The following is a 17,813-nucleotide window of genomic DNA, read 5'->3' as shown; positions in this document are numbered from 1 at the left end:
CAGCATACAGGTACACGGTGGGAGTAATACTCCTGCACTCAGCCTACAGGTACACGGTGGGAGTAATACTCCTGCACTTAGCATACAGGTACACGGTGGGAGTAATACTCCTGCACTCAGCATACAGGTACACGGTGGGAGTAATACTCCTGCGCTCAGCATACAGGTACAGCATACAGGTACACGGTGGGAGTAATACTCCTGCACTCAGCATACAGGTACACGGTGGGATTAATACTCCTGCACTCAGCATACAGGTACACGGTGGGATTAATACTCCTGCACTCAGCATACAGGTACACGGTGGGATTAATACTCCTGCACTCAGCATACAGGTACACGGTGGGATTAATACTCCTGCACTCAGCATACAGGTACACAGTGGGAGTAATACTCCTGTACTCACCCCTCAGTTATTATGAATGAAGACAGGTTGGACCTCTAGCCCCGCCCCTTATGTAGTCCCGCCCTCTTCCTCCAGGCGCTCCTCCTATTGGCCGCTGTCCGCTGGAAGCACCGAGAGCAGGGACCGAGGAAGTTCCCGGACTGACACCGGGCAGAGAGCGGGAGCTGCGGGCACAGAGATCCGGGGACACCCCGGTGTACGGAGCACAGGCAGGGCGCACACACTGGGCAGCCCCCAGGCACGGACACCCAGCGCTGGGTGCAGCGGGCTCCGGAGAGGCGGTCGGCGGCGGCTGGATGATGCCCCGGCTGTAGGGGGCGCCGCCGGGCACGATGCTGGATAAGATGTCCAGCTTCCTGTACATCGGGGACATCGTGTCTCTGTATGCGGAGGGATCGGTGAATGGATTTATCAGCACTCTGGGGTAAGTACCGATGTCCAGCTATTGCCCCATCTGAGTGCAGGGACTCTCCCCGAGCGCCCGGAGCCGTCACCTGTCAGCGGGGAGGGGGCGACACAACTACTCCGGCAGGCCCAAAGTTTCCCAGCAACTTCTACTTACTGTACAGTCCTAGTGTATATACTGTATGTAGGTGTATGGTGTACTGTACAGTCCCAGTGTATATACTGCATGTAGGTGTGTGGTGTACTGTACAGTCCCGGTGTATATACTGCATGTAGGTGTGTGGTGTACTGTACAGTCCCAGTGTATATACTGCATGTAGGTGTGTGGTGTACTGTACAGTCCTGGTGTATATACTGCATGTAGGTGTGTACTGTACAGTCCCAGTGTATATACTGTATGTAGGTGTGTGGTGTACTGTACAGTCCCAGTGTATATACTGCATGTAGGTGTGTGGTGTACTGTACAGTCCTAGTGTATATACTGTATGTAGGTGCATGGTGTACTGTACTGTACAGCCCCGGTGTATATACTGCATGTAGGTGTGTGGTGTACTGTACAGTCCCAGTGTATATACTGCATGTATTAGGTGTGTGGTGTACTGTACAGTCCCAGTGTATATACTGCATGTAGGTGTGTGGTGTACTGTACATCCCGTTGTATATACTGCATGTAGGCATATGGTGTACTGTACAGTCCCGGTGTATGGTGTACTGTACAGTCCCGGTGTATATACTGCATGTAGGTTTGTGGTGTACTGTACAGCCCTAGTGTATATACTGCATGTAGGTTTGTGGTGTACTGTACAGCCCTAGTGTATATACTGCATGTAGGTGTGTGGTGTACTGTACAGTCCCAGTGTATATACTGCATGTAGGTGTGTGGTGTACTGTACAGCCCCAGTGTATATAATCTATGTAGGCGTGTGGTGTTCTGTACCGCCCCAGTGTATATACTGCATATAGGTGTATGGTATACTGTACAGGCCCAGTGTATATACTGCATGTAGGTGTGTGGTGTACTGTACAGTCCAAGTGTATATACTGCATGTAGGTGTGTGGTGTACTGTACAGTCCCAGTGTATATACTGTATGTAGGTGAGTGGTGTACTGTACAGCCACAGTGTATATACTGTATGTAGGTGTGTGGTCTACTGTACAGTCCTAGTGCATATACTGTATGTAGGTATATGGTGTACTGTACAGTCCCAGTCTATATACTGTATGTAGGTGTGTGGTGTACTGTACTGTACAGTCCTAGTGTATATACTGCATGTAGGTGTGTGGTGTACTGTACAGTCCTAGTGTATATACTGCATGTAGGTGTGTGGTGTACTGTACAGTCCTAGTGTATATACTGCATGTAGGTGTGTGGTGTACTGTACAGTCCTAGTGTATATACTGCATGTAGGTGTGTGGTGTACTGTACTGTACTGTACAGTCCTAGTGTATATACTGCATGTAGGTGTGTGGTGTACTGTACAGCCCCAGTGTATATAATCTATGTAGGCGTGTGGTGTACTGTACCGCCCCAGTGTATATACTGCATATAGGTGTATGGTATACTGTACAGGCCCAGTGTATATACTGCATGTAGGTGTGTGGTGTACTGTACAGTCCTAGTGTATATACTGCATGTAGATGTGTGGTGTACTGTACAGCCCCAGTGTATATAATCTATGTAGGCGTGTGGTGTACTGTACCGCCCCAGTGTATATACTGCATATAGGTGTATGGTATACTGTACAGGCCCAGTATATATACTGCATGTAGGTGTGTGGTGTACTTTACAGTCCCAGTGTATATACTGCATGTAGGTGTGTGGTGTACTGTACAGTCCCAGTGTATATACTGTATGTAGGTGTATAGTGTACTGTACTGTACTGTACAGCCCCAGTGTATCTATTGCATGTAAGTGTGTGGTGTACTGTAAAGCCCCAGTGTATATATTGTATGTAGTTGTGTGGTGTACTGTACAGCTCCAGTGTATGTGGGTGTATGGTGTACTGTACAGCCCCAGTGTATATACTTCATGTAGGTGTGTGGTGTACTGTACAGTCCTAGTGTATATAGTGCATGTAGATGTGTGGTGTGGTGTACTGTACATTCCAAGTGTATATACTGCATGTAGGCATATGGTGTACTGTACAGTCCCAGTGTATATACTGTATGTAGGTACATTGTGTACTGTACAGTCCCAGTGTATATACTGCATGTAGGTGTGTGGTGTACTGTACAGTCCCTGTGTATATACTGCATGTAGGTGTATGGTGTACTGTACAGTCCCAGTGTATATACTTCATGTAGGTGTATGGTGTACTGTACTGTACAGTCCCAGTGTATATACTGCATGTAGGTACATTGTGTACTGTACAGTCTCCGTGTATATACTGTATGTAGGTACATTGTGTACTGTACAGTCCCAGTGTATATATTGTACGTAGGTGCATGGTGTACTGTACAGCCCTAGTGTATATATTATATGTAGGTGTATGGTGTACTGTACAGTCCCAGTGTATATACTGTATGTAGGTGTGTGGTGTACTGTACAGTCCCAGTGTATATACTGTATGTAGGTGCATGGTGTACTATACATTCCTAGTGTATATACTGTATGAGGGTGTGTGGTGTACTGTACTGTACAGGCCCAGTGTATATACTGTATGAGGGTGTGTGGTGTACTGTACAGTCCCAGTGTATATACTGTATGAGGGTGTGTGGTGTACTGTACAGTCTCTGTGTATATTGTACTGCATGCTGATGTCTACTTACAGTACAGTGTGTATATGTATACTTCCTACATTATGTTGTGTACAATATATATGTACAATTCACACAGATGTGCTACCTATGATATATTTTAGATATACACACACACACACACACACACACACACACACACACACACACACACACACACACACGTACTACTTATACTATATATTCACTACTATATCTATTATATACATACTAAGATACTCTGTACTATGCTGACACTAATGTACTGTCTTGTGCACGCTGGGTATGCAGGCAGAGTTGTCCCCTCTCCCATCATGTGTGCATATAATCAACTGCCCCTTCTACCCTGGTGCATGCATTCACATACCTGCCCCCTTTACCCCCATGCATGTACTCGAATAAAGACCCCTCTACCCTGTGCATGCACTCGCATAACAGCCTCTTCCACCCCCGTGTGTGCCCTCACATAACTGCCCCTTCTACCCCCATGTGTGTGCACTCGCATAACTGCCCCCACTAACTTTGTACATACACTCGCGTAACTGCCCCCACTAACTCTGTACATACACTCACATAACTGCCCCCACTAACTCTACATACACTTGCGTAACTGCCCCCTTTAACCCTGTGCGTGCACTTGCATAACTCCCCCTCTACCCCCATGTGTGCTCTCACATAACTGCCCCCACTAACTCTGTGCATACACTCCTGTAACCCTGTGCGTGCAGTCACACAGCTTCCCCTGTCTACCTGTGTGAGCACAAATATTACTGCCCCTTCTAACCCTATGAGCGCAGAGCTAACTGCCCCCTTCCATGTATGTTCCCACGATGACACCATGTGTGCCATGGTGTAATTACCCCGTTGTACCCTTGTGCTCACGGCTATGGTTCATACAGTAGGGTTAACCACACTTAAGTGACAGGTCGAATTTGTCTAGGTCGACACCCAAAATAGGTCAACACGAGCATAGTTTAGTTGTCTTTGTAAAGTGACCGGGAACCCCAATTAGGGCACCGTGTCACCTCGCATGGCGAGCGAAGCAAGATGCCTCTCTCTGCTACCGCTGCGCTCGGCACAGGTTACCGTTCCCAATTGTAGTCCACGTGGATCGTAAAGTATGAAAAAGTGAAAAAAAAAAATTGTGAAAAACTCATGTCAACCTTTTGTCATGCTGACCTAGAAACCCTGTCGACCTAATGCGTGTCGACCCAAGTGTGGTCCACCTAGAGACCGGATACCGTGCTCGCAGTCCCCTCAGCGATGTGAACACATCTGCCCCCTGCTGATTACAGCGCTCACTCACATTGCCATGACAAAGCTCTGTGCCTGTGACTCTGTGACCTATGCAGGACCCCTGGCAGTACCAGCCACGTATTGGTGCCCCCTGATCTGCGCCCATCACAGCACACCCCTGCCAGCTTGTATCCTACTCGGCCAATTGTCTTCCTTTATACTGATCATTTCCAAATAACTGCGCTCTATAGGAGTCCTGTCCTGTTGGTGCCCTCCACCTGAGGCCCTGCCGGTATACTGCTCTCACCCCGTGGGGTGTAATCACACGCTGCCCCAGCCAGGTTGTTACTGGGGTCAGACTTTTCCTCACAGTACCGCCCATGTATCTGCATGTCAATGCCGTGCGGGATTAGCGGTATTACAGCACAAAAGCAGTGCCACTCCGTGTGCTGTGGGAAGGTGTGTGCTGACTTTAGCAGATATACGTATGTTTGACGTGGATTAAGGGGAATTATGTTGAAGCTTTCCATAGCGGAGCAGTTCAGTGTTGTGCGATTGTGATATGCCTTTTGTAAGAGATGAGTGTGTTACTGGATCAGGCAGTATAGAATTATACACGGTCGAGTCAGATTATTATGACCACCTCAAACATGTGACGTCGGCAGCGCGTAGCCCATGAAGTATGTCACATGTCGTGCGCTGGCTTGGTGGGTATATACGGTGCGATAGGCCGTCTGCACACACATCACTCGTTGCTGTCATGGGTAAAATGGGTGATTTATCTGAGTTGCAGAAAGGGATGATTATCAGCTTTTGGGCCAAGGGTGGCGGTAACTCTTGACACAGCGCAATGTGTGACCTGTCCGCGTGCTGCTGCGGTGAAGGTGTATCGTGACTGGACAAATGGCACCATTACGAATAACCGACGTGGAAACTGCGGAGCACCACGTGCCATTGATGTGAGAGGTGAACGTCGGCTACGAAGGTGCGTGAGGGCCGACCGACACGCTACAGTGGGGGAGCTCACCGTCACAATGACCCTGGGGGCTACCAGACGTGTCTAACATGACAGTTCAGCCGTCTAGCTGCTGTCCGTGCTGCACACGGCGGTTACTCTGGCTATTAGCTGGTGCTCATAATAATGTGACTCCACCGTGTATTACTATGTTTTATACTTATTTGTCATTAACACATTTTACTTATAAACTAATTTCATGTCAATTAAATTGTCACATGGTCATCTAAACAGAGGCGGATTTGGCGGTCAGGCCACCCCTAGGCACAACATTATTGGCTACCCCCCTCTAAAAAAATAAAATAAAATATATAATATATATATATATATATATATATATATATATATACTCCCCATAGCCATCTTATTACTCCTTTCATAGCTCTCCCCATATCTCACTGCAATCCCCGCCACAGCCCAAACTTCCCTCCTAACCCCCCCCCTGCAGGTAACTACCTCATCACACCTCACTGCCCACTCCCTTTGGGAGTGGGTCAGCCTGCTGTGGTGCCCCTAGGCACATGCCTAGTGGGAAATCCACCACTGACTCTAAAGAGACAAAAAGCGAAAACTCCAAGCCTGGCAATGTTGTATAACTGTAATTTGTGGCCTAAAATAAATTAGGCCATTCTTTCACCTAAATAGTCATGTGCTCATTGCTTGCTCACGGAGGCAGCCATGCTTCAGATCACCAGGTCCTAGTCAGTTGCTTGCCCTGCTCTTTTAAAGTGGATTTCCACCTTCAGTCGACTTCGACATACGTGACCTCCTGCAACAGTTGCTACATGCATTTTCTTTCAGCTTCATTATTTGCTTTTGACCAATACACTCATATCCTCAGGACGGATTGTTTATTTCCGTTGCCCTATTACTGCACGGCTCTCCCGCCCTGTCCACATTGGATATAGCTATCGGGGAAGCAGCTACCTGATGATGTAAAAATCACAGACGTACGATAGGAACAAAAGGCGACACACGTAGTAATAGTTGCAGGGCGGCATGCACAAGCTGCTGGGAAAGTGGGAAGACATTTTCAGCATTTTTGTGGAGAATGTGTATGGTTTTGTACACAATATTATAACATTTTCTGTCATATGTACCCCTGCCGTCATTCAAGTGACCGGTAATAAGTCTGTCTGTTGCTGTGCTTTTGGAGCTGGTATTTTACTACCCATATGAATAGGTGCGCTATAATATTTAGATTTATAGGATTTGTGTGTGCTTCACATGGATCCGTTGCCTAGGAACACTAGGAGCAGCCATTTTGTTCTCTGAACTAATTATCTGTATCCATGAGTGGACAGAGTGGAGGTGTTGGCCCATAGCAACCTGAAAGATAGAATCTGATTGGTTGCTGTGGACAACTCCTACACTTTCTCACATTTGGAAGTTTTAGTAAATCTATTTCTTTCACAGTTGTTTAAAAGGAAATTTGAGCCTTTTAAAGTGGGGAAAACAAATGCATTACTCATAAATACAATTTAAAATTTGACTGTATTTGTGGAGAATTTTATAGCTATTTCCATTTACACTTTGCATGTTCGGTTATTGCATATGGATTATTTACACGACTGTATTGAAGCACTTTCCAATATGGCAGCTCCCGGCAATATGGCAGTTCCCGGCAACGTAAATAAGTATTTAACCTATATTCTTCTTGTGCATAGTTTTGTTTTTCCTGTGTGATTGTTTTTTATATATCTTCGCTGTTTACGTCATGTTTATTGTTTAGTAGATCAGACCAAGGACAGTTTCATTCATTCTTGTTAGTCACTTGATCTGAATAATGCTGGCAAGTTGCGTGTACAGTGAAAATGGCAACATGTCCACTTCCCAGAGCAGTTTCTGTGGAGAAATCGGAGAGAAAACATAGATATCGGCTCCGCACTAATAGCGCAACTTATTCGGGTTGTATTGAAGGGGCAGTACATCTTGAAAGTGGAAAAGGTCAGCAAAAATAGGTTTGATCCCTGGGGAAACTTCCCTGCTCCTTTAAGTTCAGCTGCCTCCTTTACACAGCGGGGGCAGCCATTGTGTGAGCTTTGTGATGTCACCAGGGCTGCTGAGAAGGGTGGTATTCATGTGACCGCCGGTCAGCTGACCGACAGTCACATGACCTCCTCCACCAGCCCGACGGGTCACTGTCCCGATGGTCGGCATGCCGACCAACAGGGACTATTTCCACTCGTGGGTGTCCACGACACCCATAGAGTGGGAACGAGCCCGCAGCGTGGCGAGCCCACAAGGGGCTTGCTGCACTCGCCCCTCCCCGCCGGGATCCCGGCGTCGGTATGCTGCCGGGATCCCGGCGTGGGTAAGCTGACCGGCGGTCAGGAGACCGCCGATCAGCCGTACTACACCCGCTGAGAAGATTCCCGCTCCCCATTGGGAGTTATATAGTGGAAGGAGCAGGGTCCCCAGCAGCACAGAGTATATCAGGAGATGAGTGATGTGTGAGTGAGGACAGGGCTGCATGTGACAGGGGCAGTGACATGAAGTGAGGGGAGGAATGGAGGCAGCAGGAAGCCACAGACTAGTTATATAGTGGGCGGAGCAGGATCCCCAGCAGCACAGAGTATATCAGGAGATGGGTGGTGTGTCAGTGAGGACAGGGCTGCATGTGACAGCGGCAGTGACATGATGTGAGGAGGGGAATGGAGGCAGCAGGAAGCCATAGACTGAGAGTTATATAGTGGGAGAGTTGCACCATTTGCGATAAGATATTTGACGTGACTGTTATCCTTTTTTTGTTTGCCATTTCCCCTACATTTTGTGGAATTCACAAACGTTAATAATGATCGCCCATTGCACGCTTATGTAATTCCTGTGAAAACTGACCTTTGTGTCTGTGATAATATCCTCCTGTATCTGTCTGTATATGACTGGGTGTGTAGGTCTTTGCAACTTTAACACACTTATATTATTGTCTTTCCAAGAGACTTGACCTTCTCACCCAACTTCATGAACATATTCTCTTTATGTTGTTGCAAGTTGGTGCTTCATGCCTGTTGAGCAATGGAACAGTATATTTGGTTTTTAGTATTTTTTTATGGGTGTGCGACGACTGACAGGATGGACCACGGGCAGAATCCTTTTATCAGCCCATTTTGCTGCCAGTCTGAACAGACAGGAGTTGCAGTCACCTTATAAGATAACACCATGATGTACCGTAGGGTAGAATTTAATGTGCCTGGTGAGGTGAATTACAGAGGCAGTCTCTACTGGGCTTTAAGCGATTTTACTATCCATGCCGGCTTGTGCGGCAGAGAGTGCGGTTGCGATGTCGCCCTGTGCCATATTTGGTGCAGTTGCTTCAAAATCTTGGAATACTGGCAAACGTTGCAGGAGGGTGTGTTGGTATTGCAGTAATGAGAATTTCAGCCCACATCAGTGAGGGACTGGCCCGGTAGAAGCCTGTGTGCACTGCAGGAACTCTAAACGCTCTTTGGCAATAATCCCGCAGACAAACACAAGCAGTCACTTCGTATGCAGGGCTCGCTCCTCTTAAAATGTCAGCAGGGCACCTGGAGGGCTCAGTCTCTGCGAATGATTTTATCGTGGTCGGTAATACAAACCCCAAATTTCCCTTCTGTAAGGTAGTCCACCGTATGTTATTTTCATGTAGCAGCTTGTATATACCCTACCTATTTTTGCTAGATGGATTGTTATGTTATATTTTACATTTTATACCATGCATTGTCACCGTGTAGTTCTATCCTAAGGAAGAATCCTTTATATAGTTGCCCTGGGATACGGCACAATATTTCTTGTTTAATACTGTATAACCAGTTTATAGAAATCCTGCAGAGATAAACTGAATCTCGGAGCCCTGCAAAGATAAGCAGCTCCCTGATATTAATACCTGAAGCATTGGAGGAAGATGGAAGAATTACGTAGGATCTTTACCAAACGTTTAAGACAACATGTGAAAGGAAATAAATGAAATAGTATGGGGTAAAAGTGCTTTCACGGGCAGCAGTCACCTATACACGTGGTGGGGCGGCCAATATTCTTGACAATGCAGCCTACCAAACACATGGAACCATTAATGTCCATGATGAAGCTGCCATCATCTATTATAAGTCCCACCTCCAATCCGCCCACAAATGCCAACTTTTCGGCCAAGATCGTAATTGTTTCACAAAAAGAGAAAACAAATTAAAGCTACATTCGGATGTGTGTTCTTTGTGCACAATAAGATTGTCCAAGGATTCACTTTGGATAGTCTACGTCAGGCCTGGCCAACCTGTGTCTCTCCAGCTGTGGTGAAACTACAAATCCCAGCATGCCCTGCTTCAGTTTTTCTATTAGAGAATGCAAAAACTGGGGCAGGGCATGCTGGGATGTGTGGTTTCACAACAGCTGGAGAGCCACAGGTTGCCCAGGCCTCTCCTTCATCAATGGTGCCATAGTATTCTTTCCATTGATGGCAGGAAGCCATAGAAAAATCAAGGCCTTGCCACATCACAGTGAGGCCTCTTCCATGAATGGCAAAACCATTGACCATCGATAGCAAACCATGGATGGTCATACCTACTGCCTAAAGACCTCTACCGCTATTTACCTCACTGAGGCCATTGGTCGTGTGTAAATTAATACACTGGGGTCAATTCAATTTGCCGACAGTTGAATAGCGCCGGGAATTAGCTCCCGGCGCTATTCAATACAGCGCCATGTGACGCTTAATTGTCGGGATTTCTTCTCTCACCCCCTGGGGAGTGCGAGCAGAAATCCGACAAAAGTGCTGGCGGGCGGCCAGCACAATGCTGATTCTGTCGGGAATCAGCATCGCGCCGGGCAGTTAAGTCGGAGAATGCCCGTTCTCCCGACAAATCAACCTGTTAAGTCCGGGAGAACGGGCACTCTTCGACTTAACATTGAGCAGATTTGAATAGCGCCGGGAGCTAATTCCCGACGCTCTTCAATTGCCGGCAAATTGAATTGACCTCACTGTATTCTCCCACGTATGGCGGCCTCAGTTGTGTGTTATCAGCACTTCTGACATTTAGGATCACGTTCCTCTGTGGTTTTAATTTTTTTTTATTTTGTTTATATGAAACCTCTGTTCCAAGGGATTTGAGGACAGTCCGGCTTCTCATAACACCCTCTCCTCACAGTAGCCGACTGTCCCAGAGAGTTTTACAGTATTTATTTAACCCGTTCATTTTGGTGATAACGCTGTTTGATGACTCTCTGATCTATAGTTAATTAGTTGTTTTTGGTGTGTTTGAGTTCCTTGTCTTCGGTAATAAAAGTCTTAACAGTCTATTGATTGTGTAATAAAGGGACGCAAAACCCGATTTAAAAGCATTTTGATATGTTGTAGATGAAGGTGAGGCGAACTATTCTTTTCCTGAGCGATTAAACGATTGTTCACTGAGGAAATCTAGCTACGTCTTCTTAAACCTAGTACCTTTTTATTTGCGCAGTTGACCAGCCTGTATGTGATCACTAGAGAGGTAAAGGATTCGTAAAACACTGCGCAGCGCTTCCTATTGAGCCCTTTGTAGAACTGGCAAGTGGTCAGCTACTGTTTGTAATGGTTGATAAACGTCTTTCTCTGGAGTTGAAAAACAGGTCAAGAAGCGGACACTGCCGTCACTTGAGCCGCTGTGACAACACAGGCCCTGTCCCTAATGCTTTACTCAACCCTCAAGCCTGGTTCATTTTATGGAACACAAATTGAAAACCCTGTTTACCCCTGATTGTATTGTCACTGTGTTCGGGTAATAAAGGGCTCCTTATTCTTTATACGGGGATAATGTTTATTTTTGGATGTCATTATTATAAACTATATTGCAACTGAAAACTGCCTGGACCAGTCTTAATATGTAGGTTGATTTACTAACCTTGGTGCGATCCAGTACTTTACTGCAACTCCAGTATTACTAAACCGATTAGTTATTTGCTGAGTGGTTGTTCTGAGGTCCGTCACTTGTAATTATTAAAATTTAATATTTGGTTGTATTTGCCACAGTATATACCTCAGGGGGAGATGTACTAAGCAGTGATAAAATTGGAGAAGTGAGCCAGTGGAGAAGTTGCCCATGGGAACCAATCAGCACTGACGTAACATTTATAATTTGCATACTATAAACATATACAGAACAGCTGATTGGTTGCCATGGACAACTTCTCTGCTGGCTCACTTCTCCACTTTTATCACTGCTTAGTACATGTCTCCCTTAATCCCTTATAACCACGTAGGATTTAAATATCAAAAATAAGTTAAATGGAATCTCCCAGCAGCAGGCATAGATCTTGGACCAGACGAATAGACTGGGTGGGTGCGTGGGTTTCCTCTGGTCTTGAGTTGTTTAATGTGTAGCTCTCCAGTTGTTGCAGAACAACAAGTCCCAGCATGTTTGAACTGCTAGCTCCACAGCAGCCGGAGCGTCACCGCCTGCCCGAGCCTGTACTAGATCAAACATTTTTAGTTTAAATAAACCCCAGTGGTTTGGAATAATTGGAACGATTTGTCCCCAGAAGCTGTGATGTGTCTCAGGCAGAGAATTACTGGCTGCGGCTTCACTAGGATAAACTTTTCAGTCCTTTAATTATAAACTGTTTTGACATTTTGGAATCAGACACTTAACTTCCCGCGGATTAGCCTCGGCCCCCCTGGTGCGATGGGTTCCGCTTTATAGTTACTGGTAGCAGTTTTCGGACAGACCGGTGAAAGTTTAACAGGAGGGGTTGTATCGGACATTACTGATACAGAAGAGCGAGGGGGCGGTTGCAAATTTGCTTCCTCGATGCCAGCGCGGAACTAATTGCGGATATTCACTTGCGTGCAGCTTTTACGATCGGCTCGCCCTATCCGCACACCCCTATCCCTGGTGCAAAAGAGGTGGAATTGCACATACATAGGGGTGTTTGTAAAAAACGTGGAGAGAGAAAAAGTAGCAACCAATCAGCTCCTAACTGTCAGTGTGTAGGCGGTGTTTGATAAATTACAGGAGCTGATTGGTTGGTACTTTATCTCTCTCTCCAAGCTTTAATACATATGGCCCATAGAACTCTTCCTAGCTTGCAATTCCGTTTACATTCCCTCATTGAACTGCGTGACGACTGACGGCCCTTCCCTTGCAAGTAGAGATGCGTCTATGTCGCACAAGGCTCTACAACGCCTCCATATACCTATGTTCAGCTTCGGAAACATGCGCAGTGTGAACACACGCAAGGTGCGTCTGCAAAACCGACTCTCTGTCGCCCCCGTTGTGTTATGGATTAGCACCTGGCCACGTTTGGCCTCTGTGTGTTGACGTTGGTGCTTCCTGGCGAATGTCGAGTTACCGGCGCTAATACGTAACATTCAGGGAGAGTATTGCTCTCGCGTGACACAGACCTGGCCTGTACACGCACCCCTATTGGTGCTCTGCCCGACCTGACTCCATGTTTTCGTCTCTCAGTATAAGGTGTGGGAGAGGATCCGCAGTTCGACTTTCAAACACAGCGTTTTATTGGCTGAGCACAAAAGCATCTGCCCGTCGCGCGTCTAAGCGTTTAAATCCCTTTTACGGATTACAATTGTTTATATTATTTAGTAGAGAGTTAAACAAGGATTCCACACTACAATGGGAACTCTTGACAACTATTCCCCCAGTTAAGTCACTGACAGGCCCGCACTCCAGTGGCTAATCTGCTCTGATTTTCCTGAGTGTGTAATGGGAGCAGGCGCCGCTACTCACCAGTCCCATCTCTTATCAATGAGAAAGGAATGAGAGATGAGGTCCAGACCAAACATAACCTGACGGATTGTAATACTACCAGCGTTTCATGCCTTTTAGTCCTCTCTGCTTGAGGCGGCGATGGCTGTATTCCGCCTTTCAGTCAATTGGTGGCTGCATTGTTTGCGATTAGTGACCAAGCCCCGGATTAGATGTCACTCCGTGTCACGGAGCCTCAGGGGATCTATTCCACGGTTTGATGTGCTTTTCTTTTGGGTGGGGATTTTTGGTAAGTGGAAATAAAGATCCTTATTTGCCTCAGAAGTGAGATAAGCAGGGCTGGCGGCTCTGGGCTCCATACCCAGATAAGTTTTTGTATTTCAGCGTAATGCAGGGAACTCCAACCAAAACTAACGTTACGTTTTGTGCAGCGCTCTTATTAATCGGCGTCTTAACCAATAAGAGTGGTTTGGTTTTATTGAGTGTTTAGTAGGGTTTATGTCATGCAGATGCCGGAACTATATGTTATTAAATAGGGGAGGTCATGGGTATTGTAAATACTTTGGAGCAGTGGTTCCAAAACCTTTTTGAATCCTAGCATCCTAGAGTATCAGGATTTTCTTCACAGCACCCCTAGGCCTAAAGGGGCAGAATTATTAAGCTTGGTGAAGTGATAAAGTGGAAGGTGATAAAGGACCAGCCAATCAGATCCTAACTACCATGTCACAGGCTGGGTTTGAAAAATGGCAGTTAGGAGCTGACTGGCTGGTCCTTTATCACCATGCAATTTATCACTTCACCGAGCTTAATAAATCTGCCTCAAAGTTTCTTATACCTCTTTCACACCGCACAAATAACATGGTATATTGCTGGGCCGATGTGCGGGGGTGTTAAAGGGGTGAGTCCTGAATTCCAGGATCTCATCTCCAAACGCTGCCCCCGATGATGCCAGTGCTGGCTCTCCCCCCCCCACAACCGATGGCCACTCGACCCAGGGTTGCGTTGACAGTCTGATAGGGGTCTCGTGGCAGATCACACCCGCGAAGGACCTGTGTACAATTCCCTGGTGCGACCCGAGTTTGCGGTGTATAAGCGGTATTATTGAGACATTCAGGAAAAAAAATATATGCAATGAAGTAAATTGTATTTCTCTAACGTCCTAGTGGATGCTGGGACTCCGTCAGGACCATGGGGAATAGCGGGCTCCGCAGGAGACAGGGCACATCTAAAAAAGCTTTTAGGTCACATGGTGCGTACTGGCTCCTCCCCCTATGACCCTCCTCCAAGCCTCAGTTAGGTTTTTGTGCCCGTCCGAGAGGGTGCAATCTAGGTGGCTCTCCTAAAGAGCTGTTTAGAAAAGTTTTTTTTTTGGTTTCAATCTCAGTGATTCCTGCTGGCAACAGGATCACTGCATCGAGGGACTTAGGGGAGAGATTTCCAACTCACCTGCGTGCAGGATGGATTGGAGTCTTAGGCTACTGGACACTTAGCTCCAGAGGGAGTCGGAACACAGGTCAGCCTGGGGTTCGTCCCGGAGCCGCGCCGCCGATCCCCCTTACAGACGCTGAAGAGACGGCAGAACGGAGGTCCGGAAAGCAGGCGGCAGAAGACTCCTCAGTCTTCTTGAAGGTAGCGCACAGCACGGCAGCTGTGCGCCATTGTTGTCACACGGCTCACTGACTCAGTCACGGAGGGTGCAGGGCGCTGCTGGGGGCGCCCTGGGCAGCAATATAATTACCTTTAGTGGCAAAATAAATAAATCACATATAGCCATTAAGGCTATATGTATGTATTTTAACCCAGGCCAGTTTCTTAAAAACCGGGGAAAAGCCCGCCGAAAAAGGGGCGGAGCTTATTCTCCTCAGCACTCAGCGCCATTTTCCTGCTCAGCTCCGCTGGTGAGGAAGGCTCCCAGGTCTCTCCCCTGCACTGCACTACAGAAACAGGGTAACAAAGAGAAGGGGGGCATAAATTGGCGATATTTATATATTAAGAGCGCATATATAGTAAACAACACCTTCTAGGGTTGTTTATATACATTTATAGCGCTTTTGGTGTGTGCTGGCAAACTCTCCCTCTGTCTCCCCAAAGGGCTAGGGGGTCCTGTCTTCGATTAGAGCATTCCCTGTGTGGCTGCTGTGTGTCGGTACGTGTGTGTCGACATGTATGAGGACGATGTTGGTGTGGAGGCAGAGCAATTGCCGATGATGGTAATGTCACCCCCTAGGGAGTCGACACCGGAATGGATGGCTTTAGTTATGGAATTACGTGATAATGTCAGCACATTACAAAAGTCAGTTGACGAAATAAGACGCCCGGCAAACCAGTTAGTACCGGTTCAGGCGTCTCAGACACCGTCAGGGGCTGTAAAACGTCCTTTACCTCAGTCAGTCGACACGGGTACCGACACAGATGAATCTAGTGTCGACGGTGAAGAAACAAACGTATTTTCCAATAGGGCCACACGTTATATGATCACGGCAATGAAGGAGGCTTTGCAGATCTCTGATACTGCTGGTACCTCAAAAAGGGGTATTATGTGGGGGGTGAAAAAACTACCTGTATTTTTTCCAGAATCAGAGGAATTGAATGACGTGTGTGATGAAGCGTGGGTTAACCCCGATAGAAAACTGCTAATTTCCAAGAAGTTATTGGCATTATACCCTTTCCCACCAGAGGTTAGGGCGCGCTGGGAAACACCCCCTAGGGTGGATAAGGCGCTCACACGTTTATCAAAGCAAGTGGCGTTGCCGTCTCCTGATACGGCCGCCCTCAAGGATCCAGCAGATAGGAGGCTGGAAACTACACTGAAGAGTATATACACACATACTGGTGTTATACTGCGACCGGCAATAGCCTCAGCCTGGATGTGCAGTGCTGGGGTAGTGTGGTTGGATTCTCTGACTGAAAATATTGATACCCTGGATAGGGACAGTATTTTATTGACTCTAGAGCAATTAAAGGATGCTTTCCTTTATATGCGAGATGCTCAGAGGGATGTTTGTACTCTAGCATCAAGAGTAAGCGCGATGTCCATATCTGCCAGAAGAAGTTTATGGACGCGACAGTGGTCAGGTGATGCGGATTCCAAGAGGCATATGGAAGTATTGCCATATAAAGGAGAGGAATTGTTTGGGGTCGGTCTTTCGGACCTGGTGGCCATGGCAACTGCCGGCAAATCCACTTTTTTACCTCAGACCCCCTCCCAACAGAAAAAGACACCGTCTTTTCAGCCGCAGTCCTTTCGCTCCTATAAAAAGCGACCAAAAGGACAGTCTTATCTGCCGCGAGGCAGAGGAAAGGGTAAGAAAGGGCAGCAAGCAGCCCCTGCCCAGGAACAGAAGCCCGCCCCGGCTTCTACAAAGCCATCAGCATGACGCTGGGGCTTTACAAGCGGACTCAGGAACGGTGGGGGGTCGACTCAAGATTTTCAGCAATCAATGGGTTCACTCACAAGTGGACCCGTGGGTCCTGCAGATAGTATCTCAGGGTTACATGCTGGAGTTCGAAAGGTCTCCCCCTCGCCGGTTCCTAAAGTCTGCTTTACCAACGTCTCCCTCAGAAAGGACGTCGGTTTTGGAAGCCATTCACAAGCTGTATTCTCAGCAGGTGATAGTCAAGGTACCCCTCCTACAACAGGGAAAGGGGTATTATTCCACACTATTTGTGGTACCGAAACCGGACGGTTCGGTAAGGCCTATTCTAAATCTGAAATCCTTGAACCTGTACATAAAGAAATTCAAGTTCAAGATGGAGTCACTCAGAGCAGTGATAGCGAATCTGGAAGAAGGAGACTTCATGGTGTCCTTGGACATAAAAGATGCTTATCTACATGTCCCGATTTACCCCTCACACCAAGGGTATCTCAGGTTCGTGATACAAGACTGTCATTATCAGTTTCAAACGCTGCCGTTTGGGTTGTCCACGGCCCCTCGGGTCTTTACCAAGGTAATGACCGAAATGATGGTTCTTCTACGAAGAAAAGGCGTATTAATTATCCCTTACTTGGACGATCTCCTGATAAGGGCAAAGTCCAGAGAACAGCTGGAAGTCGGTGTAGCGCTAACACAAGTAGTGCTTCAGCAACACGGGTGGATTCTAAATCTTCCAAAATCTCAATTGACCCCGACAACACATCTGCTGTTCCTGGGCATGATTCTGGACACGGTTCAGAAAAAGGTATTTCTCCCGGAAGAGAAAGCAAGGGAGTTATCCGAACTTGTCAAGAACCTCCTAAAACCAGGAACTGTGTCAGTACATCAATGCACAAGAGTCCTGGGAAAGATGGTGGCTTCGTACGAAGCGATTCCATTCGGCAGATTCCATGCACGAACATTTCAGTGGG

The 17,813-nt window shown here is 47.0% G+C and overlaps 1 protein-coding gene across 4 annotated transcripts in view; it reads left to right on the top strand.

Annotated features, from left to right (window-relative positions):
* The first annotated feature begins 495 nt into the window (after nucleotides 1-495).
* Nucleotides 496-17,813, top strand: part of ITPR2 (inositol 1,4,5-trisphosphate receptor type 2) — a 490,021-nt gene continuing 472,703 nt past the window's right edge. For all 4 annotated transcript variants that reach the window (XM_063929104.1, XM_063929105.1, XM_063929106.1 and 1 more), the window contains exon 1: nucleotides 496-830. In XM_063929104.1, coding sequence (XP_063785174.1) covers nucleotides 739-830 — 92 coding nt within the window. In that variant the 5' untranslated portion in view covers nucleotides 496-738. The remainder of the gene's footprint in view (nucleotides 831-17,813) is intronic.

Source organism: Pseudophryne corroboree, chromosome 6, assembly GCF_028390025.1.
Source record: "Pseudophryne corroboree isolate aPseCor3 chromosome 6, aPseCor3.hap2, whole genome shotgun sequence".
Lineage (NCBI taxonomy): Eukaryota > Metazoa > Chordata > Amphibia > Anura > Myobatrachidae > Pseudophryne > Pseudophryne corroboree.
This window is presented reverse-complemented; position numbering and strand designations above follow the sequence as displayed.